The following is a 14,420-nucleotide window of genomic DNA, read 5'->3' on the forward strand; positions in this document are numbered from 1 at the left end:
GCTTTTGGGGTTCAGGTCTGGTGTCGTGTGCCGGCCGTACCTGGGACCTGAGGCTTGGAGACACAACTTTGGCTTCGTTGTCTCATGGTCTGGAGAACACAGAGCTGCTCTCGCCCCACAGGAAGACGGGGTCCGGCAGCAGCATGAGGAATACGCAATCCCGCCACTGCCAGCTATTGCACAAGGCACAGTCCGGGGGAAAAAACAACCTGCCTGCGCCAGCTGTCTGCTTACTCCTCTCACGCCCCCTGCAACGATGCTGTGGAGACCTGCCCTGTCCCAGCACCCATCCGCCTTCCCCAGCTGCACATCCATCCCCGGCGTCTCTCCCCTCCACCGCAGAAAGAGCTCCCGCCTTGTCCCTCCAAGTGTGGATTTGGTTTTTTCAGACAGCTGAATATTTTGGCTCAGATTTCACCCATTTTTAAGAAGGCAGCAACTAGAAGGGAAGATTTGTGCCTTGCTGGCTGAGGTTTCGCTAATTTTTACAAGCAGCCAAAAACAGAGGCTTTTAACAGGAAGGGCTGTCCAACCCTAAGAGGCAGGACTGCCCTCCAAAAGAGCTCCCAGAACGTGGCATAGATGCAGCCCTGGGTCCCGCAGGTGCCCGGTGGTCCACCTCCTGCCTCACCCTCCCTGCCAGCACCCCGTGGAGCTATGTAGTAGCAGTTTCACAGAATACAACATCTCAGAGGGAAAAATGAGGAAATGGCCCCAAAAAGCCTTGTTCAAAACACCCTGGTTTCACCCCTCCCCAAGCATCCTGCCGTCTGGCGCCTTTTGGCGCAGCACCCTGCTTGCCGCGGCGCTGACCCGTCAGAGGTGAGCGTGCATGGAGAAAAAGAGCAGTTCCAAGCAGAAAGCACCAAATCCTGCTGTATTCTCCCCAGACAAAATCCCCAAGGATAAAAACATCACTTTCACCCTGCCTATATCCTTCCTGCAACACTTTGGTGGTGTTTTAGCCTCCTGGGCTGGTGCTTAAATCCCCCGCGGAGAGCAAAGCGCTGACGGGTGTCACCAAAATGTTTTCCAAGCGAAACTGTTTAAAGTTACCAGAATTTGGACACCAGAAGAAAAATTTCCTGGTAAGAATGAAAAACTAATGTAAAAACATCCAGTCTGCTCTAGCATGGAAAACCTCTTTCTGGTAGCTATTTGAAAATAGCCTTTCCAATCCTCAGTCCCTACCCCTTTTCACATGATCTTGATGAAAATCCATCATTTCGGTACCCCTAAGGGACAGGTAAAATACAAGCTAGTGACTGGCCTCAAAAGGTTTCTTTGCCATTTCCCTTTCCCTCAGAAATCACAGATGATTTCATTTTCCATTTCAAGCCGAAGCCTTGAACAAGCAGGCAGGCAGTTAAAGCTTCTAATGTGCACACAGCGGAACGGCTGTCTGTGTGAACCGAGGAAATTGAAAAACCCTCTTCCCTCCGCCAAAACAGCTGAATATTTACACCAAGCTGGAGGATACCTCTGCGAAACTCTGCAGCTCATCACAACACCACACCTGCTGAAGGAAAACATTGCAAGACCTGGGCCGGTGTCTCTTCTCCAGCGCTGGGCCAACGAAACCGGCTGCTGTTTTCGGCGATGACCGAAAAATGCGCAACAGTTGATGTTATCTGCACGGAGCAGGTAACCTTTCACATTCTGGATGCAGTCAGCAGTCACATGAACGACGAGGCAGGGACCAAAGCCCTTCTGAATGGTCTGGTTCGTGGTGCCAGCAGCAGAACATGTGATAGGGAAAAATCCTTGCTCAGTGTTTTTCTCACGTCATGAGAGTGAGAGAGGGAAACTGAGTCGTTGCACCAGTCGGCTGCCCCGAGGGCTAGCTCAGTCTTCCCAAATTTAGGGGCAAATGAAGATCTCAGGTGATAAAAAGGGGAAGCTAATGAAAGATGCAGGGGAGGGGTTTGCAGTACAAGCCACTTTGAATGAGAAGGAAAAAAACCCATTCTTGTGACCGTGGCACATTAGCATCAGTGAGACTTGGCTCCTCTTCCCAGCTGTGCCCCACTGCCTCGTGTGCGAGGTCCCCGCTCCCCTCGCCCCGCTCCTCATCTCCAGCCCGCGAGGCCTGGTCCCAGGCAAGGCGGGGACCAGTGAGCTGCTGCCCGCAGCCAGCTGCATTTCGCACGGATGCTGCGGGACAGCTTGGCCTTTAACACCTTTCGGTTTTGACTCCTTTGGCATCTGCCAGTTTTTTTGTCCATGGGAGGAGAAGGTGGAAATGCTCTGCGTCTCCTCCCACCCAGCCCCACTCAGCAGAGGTAGGTGACAGCAGGTTCCCCCCTGCCCCGGGCAGCTGATCCAACAAGGTGGGGACAAGGGAAAGGCTGGCCATAGGGACAGAGTCCAAGCCGGGCAGTGAGCCAGACCCGCCACCAGCATTTTGGCGATGAGGCACCCCTCTGGGTCCTGCCTGCTGCAGGAAGGGGGAAGGGGGAGGTAGGTCGCTGCTGGCGGTCGCTGGCCCCCACCACACGGGGAGAGGGCAGAAGCCAGCGGGGAGGGATCTGCCCTGGACCAGCGCGCAGGAGCGATGCATTTCTTCGCTCGCTCAAGGCTTTAATGAACATTTTAATTTGATGTTGGAATGATTCACGGGATGAACATTTTTTCCCAGATAAACAAATAGCTGAGATACACCTCACATTATCCTATCGTAGCCACCATCAATTCAAATGCAGAGATTAAAAAGTTTCAGCCCTAAGCCAGAGACAAACTCATACATTCATAGCAAAAAAGCCAGTAACGTTTCCAAGTCCAACTCCTGCCAAGGCCACCACGTTACAAACAACGGGGCTGCGGGCACCTCCGGGACTTTCCTCAGATTCCCTTGGGCTCCCGGCCCCAGCCCCGACTCATTTCAGCACGAGCCCTCGCTCTCTGCTTGCTCTGATAACGTTTTTCACGTTACTCTCTGCTTCCCTTTTGACCTAAGCGGTAACTCTGGGGGAGGTTCATGGAGAACAACATGCCTTTATTTTTCACGGCATTTTCAGCTGGAAGACATACCCGAAAGGAGAATTCCATTTTAAGATAATTTTAACTGCTTTCAGTTAAAAAGAAAAGCGACTGGTTCTCAGGTGAAAAAAAAGAAGTTTTTTTTTCTCTGCAAAATATTTCCCAAAACGTTTTTTCTGAAGGAATTTTGATAGAGAAAACCACATTTCTCATTCAACTCTTTTCTTCTGGTGACCTGACTTCCCCAGCACAGACCGTGGCAAAGCAAAATCAATCACCCAGCAGGATGAGGCATTCGCCTCACCCCAGCTGAAAAGAAAAGCACGGCTTCTTTCCCAGCGAGCAGCCCGGACGCCAGGCCATCAGCAGCGTCAGGCAGGAGAACCGCCAGAGAAACGCTGCCGGAGCTCGTCTTGGATTTACTGGGGTGGGTGCCAACACTTCGGGGACACCCCGACGCATTTTGTGCCATCTCCTACTCCTACGCCACCGACTCCTGGACTAGCAGTACAAGTTTCACACCTCCACACCCTGGGCATGCCGTTTCAACATCGCCCCTGCCCACCTCTCCGGAGGTCGGTCACTTCGGGAGAAGACGCATCCCAAAGGCTTCCAGGGAGCCGACGATGAGAGGTTCAACCCCGCAGTAGCAGGTGCACGGATCCGTTCCTGGCTGGCCAGCTGGTCTTTTTAATTAGAGAGAATTAAACAAGCCTGCCCCCGCCCCGCTCTTCGTTTGTCCCTAGTGTCGCTGGCTGGTGAAGCGCGAGTTACAAGTCAAGTTGGCCAAAGGCGGCCACCTGCCGACGCCCCACCGCAGCCTCTCCTTCTGGGGGTGGCTCCCCCTCGCCTTTCCCACCACTCTGGTCCCCACTGATGCAACTCCCGCCGCTTCCCTTTACAGTCCCTATTTTCTACCAACCCAGCGTGGCTGGGAGAGCGCTACCAAGGCACTGGCGCACCACGGGTATTAATGCCATATTTAAATAGTCCCATTTGCCTTCTGTTCCCTCCGGGCATGTGCTCAGACGGTAGCTCTGGATTTGTTCCTGTGGCTTTACAAGCATGTAGTAAATCCCTCGCTCCCCTCTTTTTTTCACAACTCCCCAAATTACACTCGCGTCAGGTATTCCCCTTGAGGGTCCGTTCCAGCCTTCGTTACCCTAGAAACTCGACTTGGCTCATAATGTGACTGTCCCCATCTCTTAAAGTCACTCTTCACCCAGAGAGAGCCGTCACCCAGAGAGCTGCCTCCCTCCCGGCAGTGACCGCAGGCAGAGTTAGCGTTAATGAGGACACAATTATTAAACACCCCCGAGCAGGCACAGGTGTAGCTACTCACCCCAGCGAGATCCCACGCCACAGCGCTCTCCGAAAGCGAAGCCAAGGCTTATCTTCTCGTGGCCTGGCCCTTTTGTAGGAAGGGCCTGGTCCCTCCCCGCTGCTCGAGATGGGAAGAACGGGAGCTCCCCAGGCAGGCAGTGCCGCCTGTTTTTATTTGGGCAGAGCTGTTTTGCCGGCAAAGGATTACTGGAGTTTTCTCCAGCTTGGTTGGGAATAAATATGCTTCACCTATGACTATAGATTTTGGTCACGAGGGTGAAGAAACCCTTCAGGGCACAGCAGCTGCTCCTCCTGATACAGCCTTTCCTGTCACCCGGCTCTTGCTCAACCCTAGTTGAAATCAGTGCAAGTCTTTGATCAAAGAGGTGAGCGCCATTAATAAGCAAGGGATTAAACAAAAGTCAGGAAACCTTCCTAACTGAGGGAATCGGCAACCGCTCAGCTCCAGGTTTGCCGGGCCCAACGCTCCATCACGGGACTTGAGTCAGACTACGCCAGCAGCGCTCGTCTGGGCTCCTCAGGGCTGGGGCGCTGGAAGCAGCCACGGGCTCTGCGCTGGAGGCTGCGGCAAGGCACGCTCCCAAAACAACGTGGCAGCGCTGAGGATACGTTTCTCCTGGCAGCGTTGGCTCTTCCTGCTCATGTGATGCCCATGAAACCAGCGTGACGAAGGCCAGCGGGTCATCTTACAGAAGGGGGAGGCGGCATTTATTCGTAAACTCTCTACAGAAGCTTATTTTACTTGCTCCCGCTCCCACAGACACATCTGTCCTGGGCATCTGCCCTGGGCTACCCACGCACAGCAGGGAGGCTGAGGGGCTCCGGCAGCCGTATCCCCCTGTGTCTCCCAGGTGCCCTTAGACCAGCGGTCACAAACCAAGCTCTGACCAGATGTTCTGTGCCCGTACAAGGCGTAGCCGTCACCTTCCCAGCACACCACCAACGACGAGAGGATCGATCGGCAGGCGCCTTGTGCTGCGCCGGCCATCGCCCTGCTGCCGTCGTGGTGGAGCAAGGGCAAGCACAGGCCCAAAACCTCATGGTGCAGGAACCTCCACGACACGCCAGCAATGGGAGGGGACTTTTGTGGTTTTTGCCTGCTCAGTTCCTGCTGCCTCTCCGAACGTCCGTTGACAATCAACCACAGCCACCCTGCAAGTCACCACCAGGCTCACGGCTTCAACGAGATCGCAGCCCTAAATTTGCCACATTTGCCATCTCCCTCAACTCGAACTCCCTCCACCACGCTGAGATTACGTCGCAGCACACAGAGCACATGAAAGACGGTGGACACGCAGAGAACAAGCCCAGCTTCCTCCTCCACCTGTCGTCTTATGCCCTGAAGTGGGGCTCCTTAAACCTCCTGGTTTTCCAGCTGTAGCAACATACCCCCACACGCTGTAAAGAGGGCAAACAGTGACTTGCACACCTCTTGGTAAAAGCAGCACCGAGGCCCCGGTGTGGTCCAGTGCCAGGCAGCTACTGAGCCACGCAGCCCACACACGGGAGGTGTGACAGACACCAGCTGATCCGGCAGAAAGAAACCAACCCCAAGAGGCTTGCAGAGATGCACCGGAAAACCATCACGTACCAATCCTTGGAGCTACCTGCAGAGCAAACACTGCCAACGAGAACGCCTGTGGGTTACGCTCACCGAGCAGGAGGGGGATGGACAGCTGTTTCGGCTGCAGGCGGAGGTGCACAAGCACGGCGACACGTAACACACCAAGAGCAACATCACAGAATCACTGAGGTTGGAAAAGACCTTAAGATCATCCAGTCCAACCATCAACCCAACACCACCTTACCCACTAGACCATGTCCTCGAGCACCACATCCACACGTTCCTCGCAACCTGCAGGGATGGTGACTCCACCACTTCCCTGGGCAGCCTGTTCCAGTGCCTTTAAAACCTGCAGTTTAAAAGCCAACTGAGCTACATCACAGTTGCTTCAGCACACACAGGCCTGAAGTTACCACCAAAAAAGCAACACACCGAATACGCTTGCCACCTACAACAGGTGCTACGAGATATTCCCCTTTCCTGCACGTTCGTAGAGGCTGTGGCTACTTGGGCATGCGGGCCCCTCTCCCTCTCTGGCTGCCGGCGGGGGCTGGCCCAGCAGCAGGTGCATGCAGGTGGCGGTTTCTTGTCAACACAGAGGGCCAAGAGCGCCTGACGCCTTCCTGTCATCACAGATCTCCCCACGACAGGCCCAGGTCTCCACAGGATGGACAAAAGACATGGTTCTTCATCCCAAAAGTTTGGGTTTATATTTAAGAGAATAAGCAACACAACGTCAGGCACTGGGGAGAGACTGGAGTGGCTCCCGCCGATCAGGGGTAATTTAAGCACAACCACAGACAAGGCCTTAAAAAAGTGATGTAGAACGGTAGCTGCAGATGCACAGTAATAAGCACTAATGTTTCAGTTGCTGGGAACATCATGGGACAAATGAAGGTTCAGTCAAAGCTAAGACCACAAATGGGCATTTTATGAGGAACTTTGAAAATATGCAGAAGAGGTGGTACTAGTAGTTTAATCAATAAATCAATACAGCACACGCTGCAAAGGAGACAGGAGAATAAACAATAAAAGGGTATTAAAACATTATTTAATCACAAAAGAAAGTTACAATATTCAGTGGTTTATTAGGGTGAGAATCTTTTCAGCACAGAAAAAGCACCATCAGATATTTAAAGTAACAGAGTCTAAAGGGGGAAGATCAGTTTTAAAATATTTCATGTATTTCAGCAGGTTTTGATCCTTTACTGACGAGATACAATAATTCAGTTACGGTTTCAAAGCAGGAGATGCTGACCACCAGAAAAAGACCTCCCGACTTGTCTCTCTCACGTCGGTCCTCTCTAATCCACTCGGAAGCGTGCGTATTTAACCTGCAAATGGGCACGGTGGGACTCCCCTCACCCCGAGCCCTGTTATCTATAAAACAGATGGGGGGGGAAATATTAGCGCAATAATTCACCATTACCAGCCATTTGCTTTTCCTTCACAACTAGGCATGCTTGAACTGAGAACAGGGCTGTCCCCTCCAACTTGACGTCGCCCTGCGCTTCGCACGCAGCAGCTCGTCACAGCCAGGCACTCCACCCCAGCCCACGCGCGTTCTCTAAAGTGTGGCGATCGGAGCCTGCTCCCCCACAGCCTCTTCTCGGGCACCACTAAGCCTTAACTCTACAGTCCACAGTGTAACCTTTGGTATGTACACACAGGGAAGAGCAGAGCTTTCAAACAAATCCCAAGGTGACAAATTTTTAAAGAGATAATTTAGTTATAACTAACTAGAAAGTAAATAAAAGCAATTGCTTTTATCTGCCCTTCAGACACAGAAGGATTTTACACATTCTTTCCACAAGAAATTGGAAACTCCAACTCGGTTGGGAAGGTGAGAAGTAGAAAGAGGTGATGGCATAGAAAATTTGTGGTATCAGCACTGTTACAAATTTTAAACCCAAAAGTATTTTCAAATCTCTGAATACATTTAACTTTCTCATGCTGTAACAGGGACCAAAAAAATGGACAGCAGCTTAACATATGTGCCACAACATATGTACGTTGTGGATGCCCCATCCCTGGAAGTGTTCAAGGCCAGGCTGGATGAGGCTTTGAGCAACCTGGTCTAGTGGAAGGTGTCCCTGCCCACGTCAGGGGGGTTGGAACTGGATGGTCTTTAAGGTCTCTTCCACCCAAACCGTTCCGTGGTTCTACGAAACATCACTGATGTTCTCAACCATCCTCTTCCTGCTTCCCACCACTCTAATTGGTTTGCTACCTGAACAATGCAGGAGGGAAAAAACAGCCTTCTAACACAACGGGACAAAGCATCACTCACCCTGAAAACCCCGCCAGCCTGTGGCTGCCGTGAAAGCCACTCTTTATCCATCCCGTCACTGGCAGAAGTCACATACATTTCTGAATAATCCTTCCCGCCGAAACAGCAGGAAGTTGTCTTGTCAACGGGAAGTTTCACAGTCTGGAGTCTCTTTCCTGGAGAAAAACATGCATGCCATTTCCTGTTGGTCTACTTATAATGAGAGATTTAAACAAATTACTGCGAATAACCGGCACGGAGCCAGGCGTTCCACAAAAGCAGGTGCCAGGGAAGGGGGCGGTCTCGGCGTACCAATGAGCACCGTGACTGGGAGCAACCAGACTTCTGCAAACTGCGTTGTTGACGATGCACCGTTTGACAAGTTTCGGTCTCAGTTATCACAAACAAATCTTACCCACCCCCAACCCCAGCCTGTCCTCTAATTAAATGCTAACACCCACCACACAGACATCTGTATCTGAGCTCACCATCTAGGCTGCCCATCCAGCCAATGGAAATGGGCCGTAATTCCTCCCTGAAACAGGTCAGGGGAATCACACCCCAGACCTGCTGACTTCTCTACTTTCAACTACAAAGGCAGCCTGGAGCAAGCAGACCTCATGCAGCTGTACCGAGGTATAATTTGTGCTACACCTTTACCGCCTGCAGTTATGGATTAATTCCTAGAAGTTTTTCCTGAAATTTCAATAGCCTTTCAAATCAAGCTGGCATAAAATAGGGATCATGGGACATGCCTGAAGTTTACAGGAAACTAGCGCTACCATAAATAACAATAGGCATTTGTTATACAAATAGCTACTGTCCTACTGACGGCCGTAAACTTCCAGCCCTAGCCAGAAGGCTGTCGAGACGCCGTGCAGCAGACGTTTCTGAAATTCCTCCTAATTCTGGGCAGCGAGTCCTTATACCCACCAGGCCTATTTTATTTACCCTACAATTGAATTTCTCTTTCTAGAAATACACTAAAGCACGCGAATGTCCTCACAAAACGTGGTTTCCCTAGCCCCTCACCTGTGTGTGTGATGGGCTTGGTCCCCTTATGGTAACTAACTGTTCAGTGATGTGCTGAAATAGCAGGAGAGTAACTCTGATGCTGGGACACCCACAAGAAGAAAGAAAAAGAGGGAAGTTTGGCCCATGTAACGCCTATGAGAAGTTTTTGGTCAACTTGTGAGTGGGGCACCGTTCTCCAGGAGGTGCTTATCAAAGCCCAAGCGCCTCTCTTCCTTTCTGTGCACTCTCAAACCTTCTCCCTCACCCAGCAAGCCGTGCCTTGGTCCCTTGCAGCACTGCAATGAACTGACAAACAACTCCACCTGTACCACAACACTAAGCGGGGCACAGGCAAAGGCAGAGCCACATTATTAAGCCATTGGTGCTGTCCTGTCACGGCTTTGGCCCACCTAGTTGGGTATGCTGCTCCCCAGAGACAGTTTGGGCTCTGGCTGTGCAAAATGAGCTAAAACATGCCATATGGTGCAGGACGAAAGAACATTTGCCGATCCATTTTGCCTGCCAGTACAGATGTAACCAGTACATCCAGAATGCAGGACTGAGAGGGAATCGCCTTTTGTTTCACTGAAAACCCTGACACAAGGGCTGGATGCTTTTAAACTGTCTTTTAATCCAAAAGTAAATAAAACAGCAAGTGGGCAGCAGTGAAAGTGCCTCTCGCATGCAAAGCCAGGGAAGTTCCAGAACTCTGGGATTCCTGATACTGTGCAAAAAGCTTGTTTGGCACACACCTTGACCCACAACAGCTAATTTGTATGTCTGGTTGCGTGTTACTTCCCTGAGAAGAGCAGTTTTTTCATAACATCTAGAAAATTATGACAGAAGAAGTTGTGTCTGTTGCCTGGGAGTGACAAAGACCAGTATGAGTTCCAAGACAACGCTCCTGCCAACTGGCTCTAGCAGCACTTTGTGGCTATCCAGTCAGCTAGCAGTGGAAGGATCACGTGGCACCTTACAAAATGCTCCAGAGGCCACCCTGGCAATTGGCTGACACCAAGCCTCGGAGAAAATGAGTGGGGAGGGCTTTCAGAGGGAGAGAACATGCCCTGTAGAAGAGGCGTGAGCCCCAGAGACAAGGGAAGAGACCCTGACTGTACTTGCAGAGTGGACTTGGCAGATAATGGCCCAGAAGATACTGTTTACAAAGCTCTAAGATAAGCAGTGTCTTCGTGGAGATGCAAGAAATCTGCACCTGGATGCTCTGAAATCCACCATCTATGCTTGGTATCTGTAGAAGAGAAAAATTTAGCAAATCTTTTAACCCTGTAAAATCAAAGGATATAAAATACATCGATTAGGAAGAAATGGAAAAATATTTAATTGCCAATTAAAAGACATGATTGCATAAAACTATCAGGTCATAAAGTGACCAGAAGGTAAGACAACACTTGGCAATGTACAAGTTACAGACACCCCTTTCGAGCCCTCTGCAAGCCCAGGGGGATCAGTCATCACAGCCTTTCCCTGCAGCCCATCCTGAACCTAGAGGCCTAAGCCTAGACCTGAAAAGCCGCTTCCCCCTGAAACTCAAAACCTCCACTTAGAAAAGATGCCAAACAAACAAGTTTCCTCATCCATTCTCCTAAAAAAGAAGTCCAAGCCCTGCTATCGGTGAAACCCGACAAGTCCCTTGCGTGCTTTAGACGAGCTCTTTATCAAGGGGATGTTTCTGCAACTGCCCGACAGCCATCCAAACCACACTTAACAGCTACTGTGCATTAAAAGAGAGCTTTTTGCAGACTTGTCCTCAAACCTGTCTGGATCATCTCCCTGGGTAGTTACAATTCACTCAGAATTCAGCAAATGGCAGATTTCAGATACTACTTGAAAGTGATAGCGCAGAGGGGGGCAGACGAGCACGAGACGTTCACAAAGACGTGGCTCTTTTTGACACGGACACTTAACCTGTGAAACTTCCTGCCACCCTCTGCCACGGCTGAGGGGAGTTTTACATGGGTGAAGGGGGTCAGAACAAGCAAATCCTCTGACAGTTCGATACATCAAAATCACACCCAGCTCTGAAAGACTCCAAGCTGAACATAGCTGGGAATGCAATAGGGATATGGACTCTGCCTTCCCTATTCTTACAGCTTCCCTGTGTATCTGCTTATGGACACTATTCCCATTAGCTTTCCCTTAAGAAAATACCTCTGAAAAGGAGGAGGAAAGGCAAAATAAGTGAAAAAATGAAGAAGGTGAAGTCCAGGGAGGAAAAAGGTAGAAACAGTGAAACAGAGAAGAAAAATGGTGGAGTCCTCTGCTCTCAGAAGGTATTCAAAGGGCTGGCGGAGCTCGCCAAGGAGTGCTCCGTCCACCCAAGGGGGATGATGTGGAACCAGAAACGGGTCCCAGAGCTGCTGGGATCTCTCAGCTGGAGCTTCCACCTCCTGGGATTGGGGTACAGACTCTGCAGGACAGGAGGAAGTCACAGAGGTTGGCAAGACCTTGGATGGCTACAAATCAAAAGGTGGGGGGAAAAGCACAGCCTGAGCCTCAAGTAAGAGGTTCCAGTGCAGCCAGAAGGGAGGCCGCAGCCTGGCCCTGCCTGCCGTACGTGTGTGCCAGGGTCTGCTGTGCACGGCAGGAGGCACGTGCCAAGGGACGGATGCTGGCACCCCTGAACCTGCAGTCCCACAAAACCCCAAGATATCTGTTAGGGACAGACTTGGGTACAAGAGAACCCAGATGCATCCCCGTGCAGTTGCTCCTATGCTGCGTTACGCAAACCTGTGCTGTCTGGGATCTACCAAAATCCCGCTCCCACTCTCACCTACCAGCCCCTTGCAGACAGTGTGGTTCAGTCTCTGAAGTGCTTCACGAGTGTTTTTTACCCAGACTAAAGCCATGCCTGGCAGACCACCAAAGTCCAAATGAGAGTAGCAATGAACAACAGGCTCAGGCAATGGGCACACCCAAGACGTTACTGTGGGAATTATAAAATGCTGTGGAATTCATTAGATGTTTTTTGTTATTTAAATTAAAAAATTTATCGTATAAATAATTTTCAATGATAAAAGCAATGTTGCTGGCATCAGTGTCATGTGGGACTTTTATTAACCTCATTAGGCTGCCCAGAATAATACACTATGCTGAAAAAAAACAAGACAAAAAAAAAGCTTAAGTAATCTCTGCCGTTTCATGGCTTATACATTTGCTTCCACATCATTTAACATTAAGGTAAACGCTGATTTTAAGTTTGGAGGATGCAAGAGGATGCTAACTCAAACTATTCACAAGTAAAATTATAATCCCCTCAGCAACTTTATCTTTTCCAGCGCAACAAAGGCTGGGAACAAAGAAGAGTTGTTTACAGAGCTAACTTTTGAAAGCAGGGACATATAATTGCTTAAAAAAAAAAAAAAGTATTGTGTTAAAAAGAGCAGATTTACCATTATTCTTTGCTTCTGTGTCTTCTTTCTTTAACAACACAATTCCAGTCCCCTCTCTGCAAGGACTTACCTGTCTCAGGGTCAAGACGAATCACTCTCCCACCATCGTAACACGCTACCCAGAGTTTGCCTTCTGTATCAATGCACATCCCATCAGGAATGCTCTCCTCTTTTTCCAGTCTGTATATACTCCTACGGTTGCCTGCAGGGTAGAAAAAACACAACAAAACTGAGAAAGCTGTTAAAATTTTTATCAGTCACAGCCCAGCGGAGTTATTCACAACATGACGTGCAAAAGCTGTGCCGAGTCCTTCAGTATGAAGGAAGCAGAGCACGTCTCCTGCCCTGTTTGTTTCCCAAGGCACTTGTTTCTCAGAGTGAAAGCCTGTAGATCAGTTTCTACCCACTGAAAGTACAATCCTTTTTTTCTGGTGTTCTTTTCTAGTGCTCCCTACTTACAGTATTAAATGAGTGACAGAATAAATTAATATTATATATGTTCAGAAAATCAGTTATTTGTTTTAAAGCAGTTTGGCTCATTTCAAGCACAGGTTGCTTTCCGTCAGAGAACTGGAGACTTTTCAAACATTGCTGGAAAGTGCCAATAATCACTGTTCCAACACAAAACTGACCTTCAGATATATAAAATGAGAGTTTATATAAACACAGATTTCGGAAAAGCATCAACTTCAAAGCCACAGTGTCAACCTAAAACCAAACAACTCTATCTGAACTTTTATCCACTGTTATTAAAGAAAATTAGAACCAACTTTCCAACACTGTTTACTTTATGCTCTGACAACTTCAATGTTTCTCACATGTAGCAATATTTTTAATGAGTTTCCTTTGTGCTCCTGGGGATTGTCAGGCTGACCACAGAAAGAAAGAGAGCGAGCGAGCGTGGGAGAGAGAGAGGAGAACCACCCTATTTCCTAAAGAAAAATTTAATTGTAAGCCACAGCAAAGAGACATCAGGACAAGATGCTACCCCTAAAAAGACTTTAAATTCACAGTTTTAAAACAAAATATCAAATGGACTGGGTTCTTTTAAAGAAAAATGCTGCAGTCCATGAACTCAACAGCAAGTTATTAGTCCAAGTCACCAGAATTTTTCTTTTGCCCAAACTTGTAGAAGCCCTTAAGGGGTTGTTTTGTTTTAAATAAATGAAGGAAGAAGAGTTTTGAGTTACTGCCTTCCAGCTGTTGCTTAGCCCTGTCTGAAGAATCTTCATCTAAGAGCTCGTATTTCAAAAAACAAAACAGGGTGAAAAAACATCTGGAGAAGGTGGCAGAGGTTTGGCACAAGACCACACGCTTCCCTGTTACTTTGCCTACGCTGTCAGGAATAAGAAACACGCAGCCACGGAAATGCGGCCACACAAGAAACACACAGCCCTTTTTACCCAGGAAGATCAGATACGCGTTGTGTTTAGTAACAGCAGTCCAGACTACAACTCAGGCTCCACCACACAATTTAAATACTTTATAATATTACCAACAGCCTGGTTTAGGCTAGGAGCCTATGCAGGCGCAGGGGAGTGTTAACATGGCTTCTGCTGTTTTGCTCCGAAGAGGTTTTTGAAGAAGCGCTCCCAAAGCTCTGATCATCTTTGCGGAATAACCAGAGTGGAAACAAGCATCCCAGTCTTTACGGACAAACGATTATTTTAGAACACAACAATCCATACCAATTTTTCCAGTTTGGAGGTCGTAATCAAAGGCATCCACTGAGTAGGACAGGCTGTCAATGTAAAAGAAAGTTTTGTGATCCAGCGACCAGTCCAGCCCATTAGAGATGTCCACCTGATCAAAGTGCTTCACCACGGAGAGGTCGGGGAAG

The 14,420-nt window shown here is 49.3% G+C and overlaps 1 protein-coding gene across 1 annotated transcript in view; it reads right to left on the reverse strand.

The window, feature by feature from the left end:
• Positions 1-7,203: 7,203 nt before the first annotated feature.
• Positions 7,204-14,420, reverse strand: part of LOC104508674 (regucalcin-like) — a gene marked incomplete at its 5' end in the record, with an annotated part of 8,757 nt that continues 1,540 nt past the window's right edge. The window contains 4 exon segments of the mRNA XM_010150381.1: positions 7,204-7,267; positions 8,178-8,332; positions 12,651-12,782; positions 14,269-14,420. The exon segment at positions 14,269-14,420 is cut by the window's right edge and continues 13 nt beyond it. Of these exon segments, the coding sequence (XP_010148683.1) occupies positions 7,217-7,267; positions 8,178-8,332; positions 12,651-12,782; positions 14,269-14,420 (490 nt within the window).

The sequence above is a fragment of the Eurypyga helias genome, unplaced genomic scaffold (assembly GCF_000690775.1).
Source record: "Eurypyga helias isolate BGI_N326 unplaced genomic scaffold, ASM69077v1 scaffold38474, whole genome shotgun sequence".
NCBI classification, from domain to species: Eukaryota; Metazoa; Chordata; class Aves; order Eurypygiformes; family Eurypygidae; genus Eurypyga; species Eurypyga helias.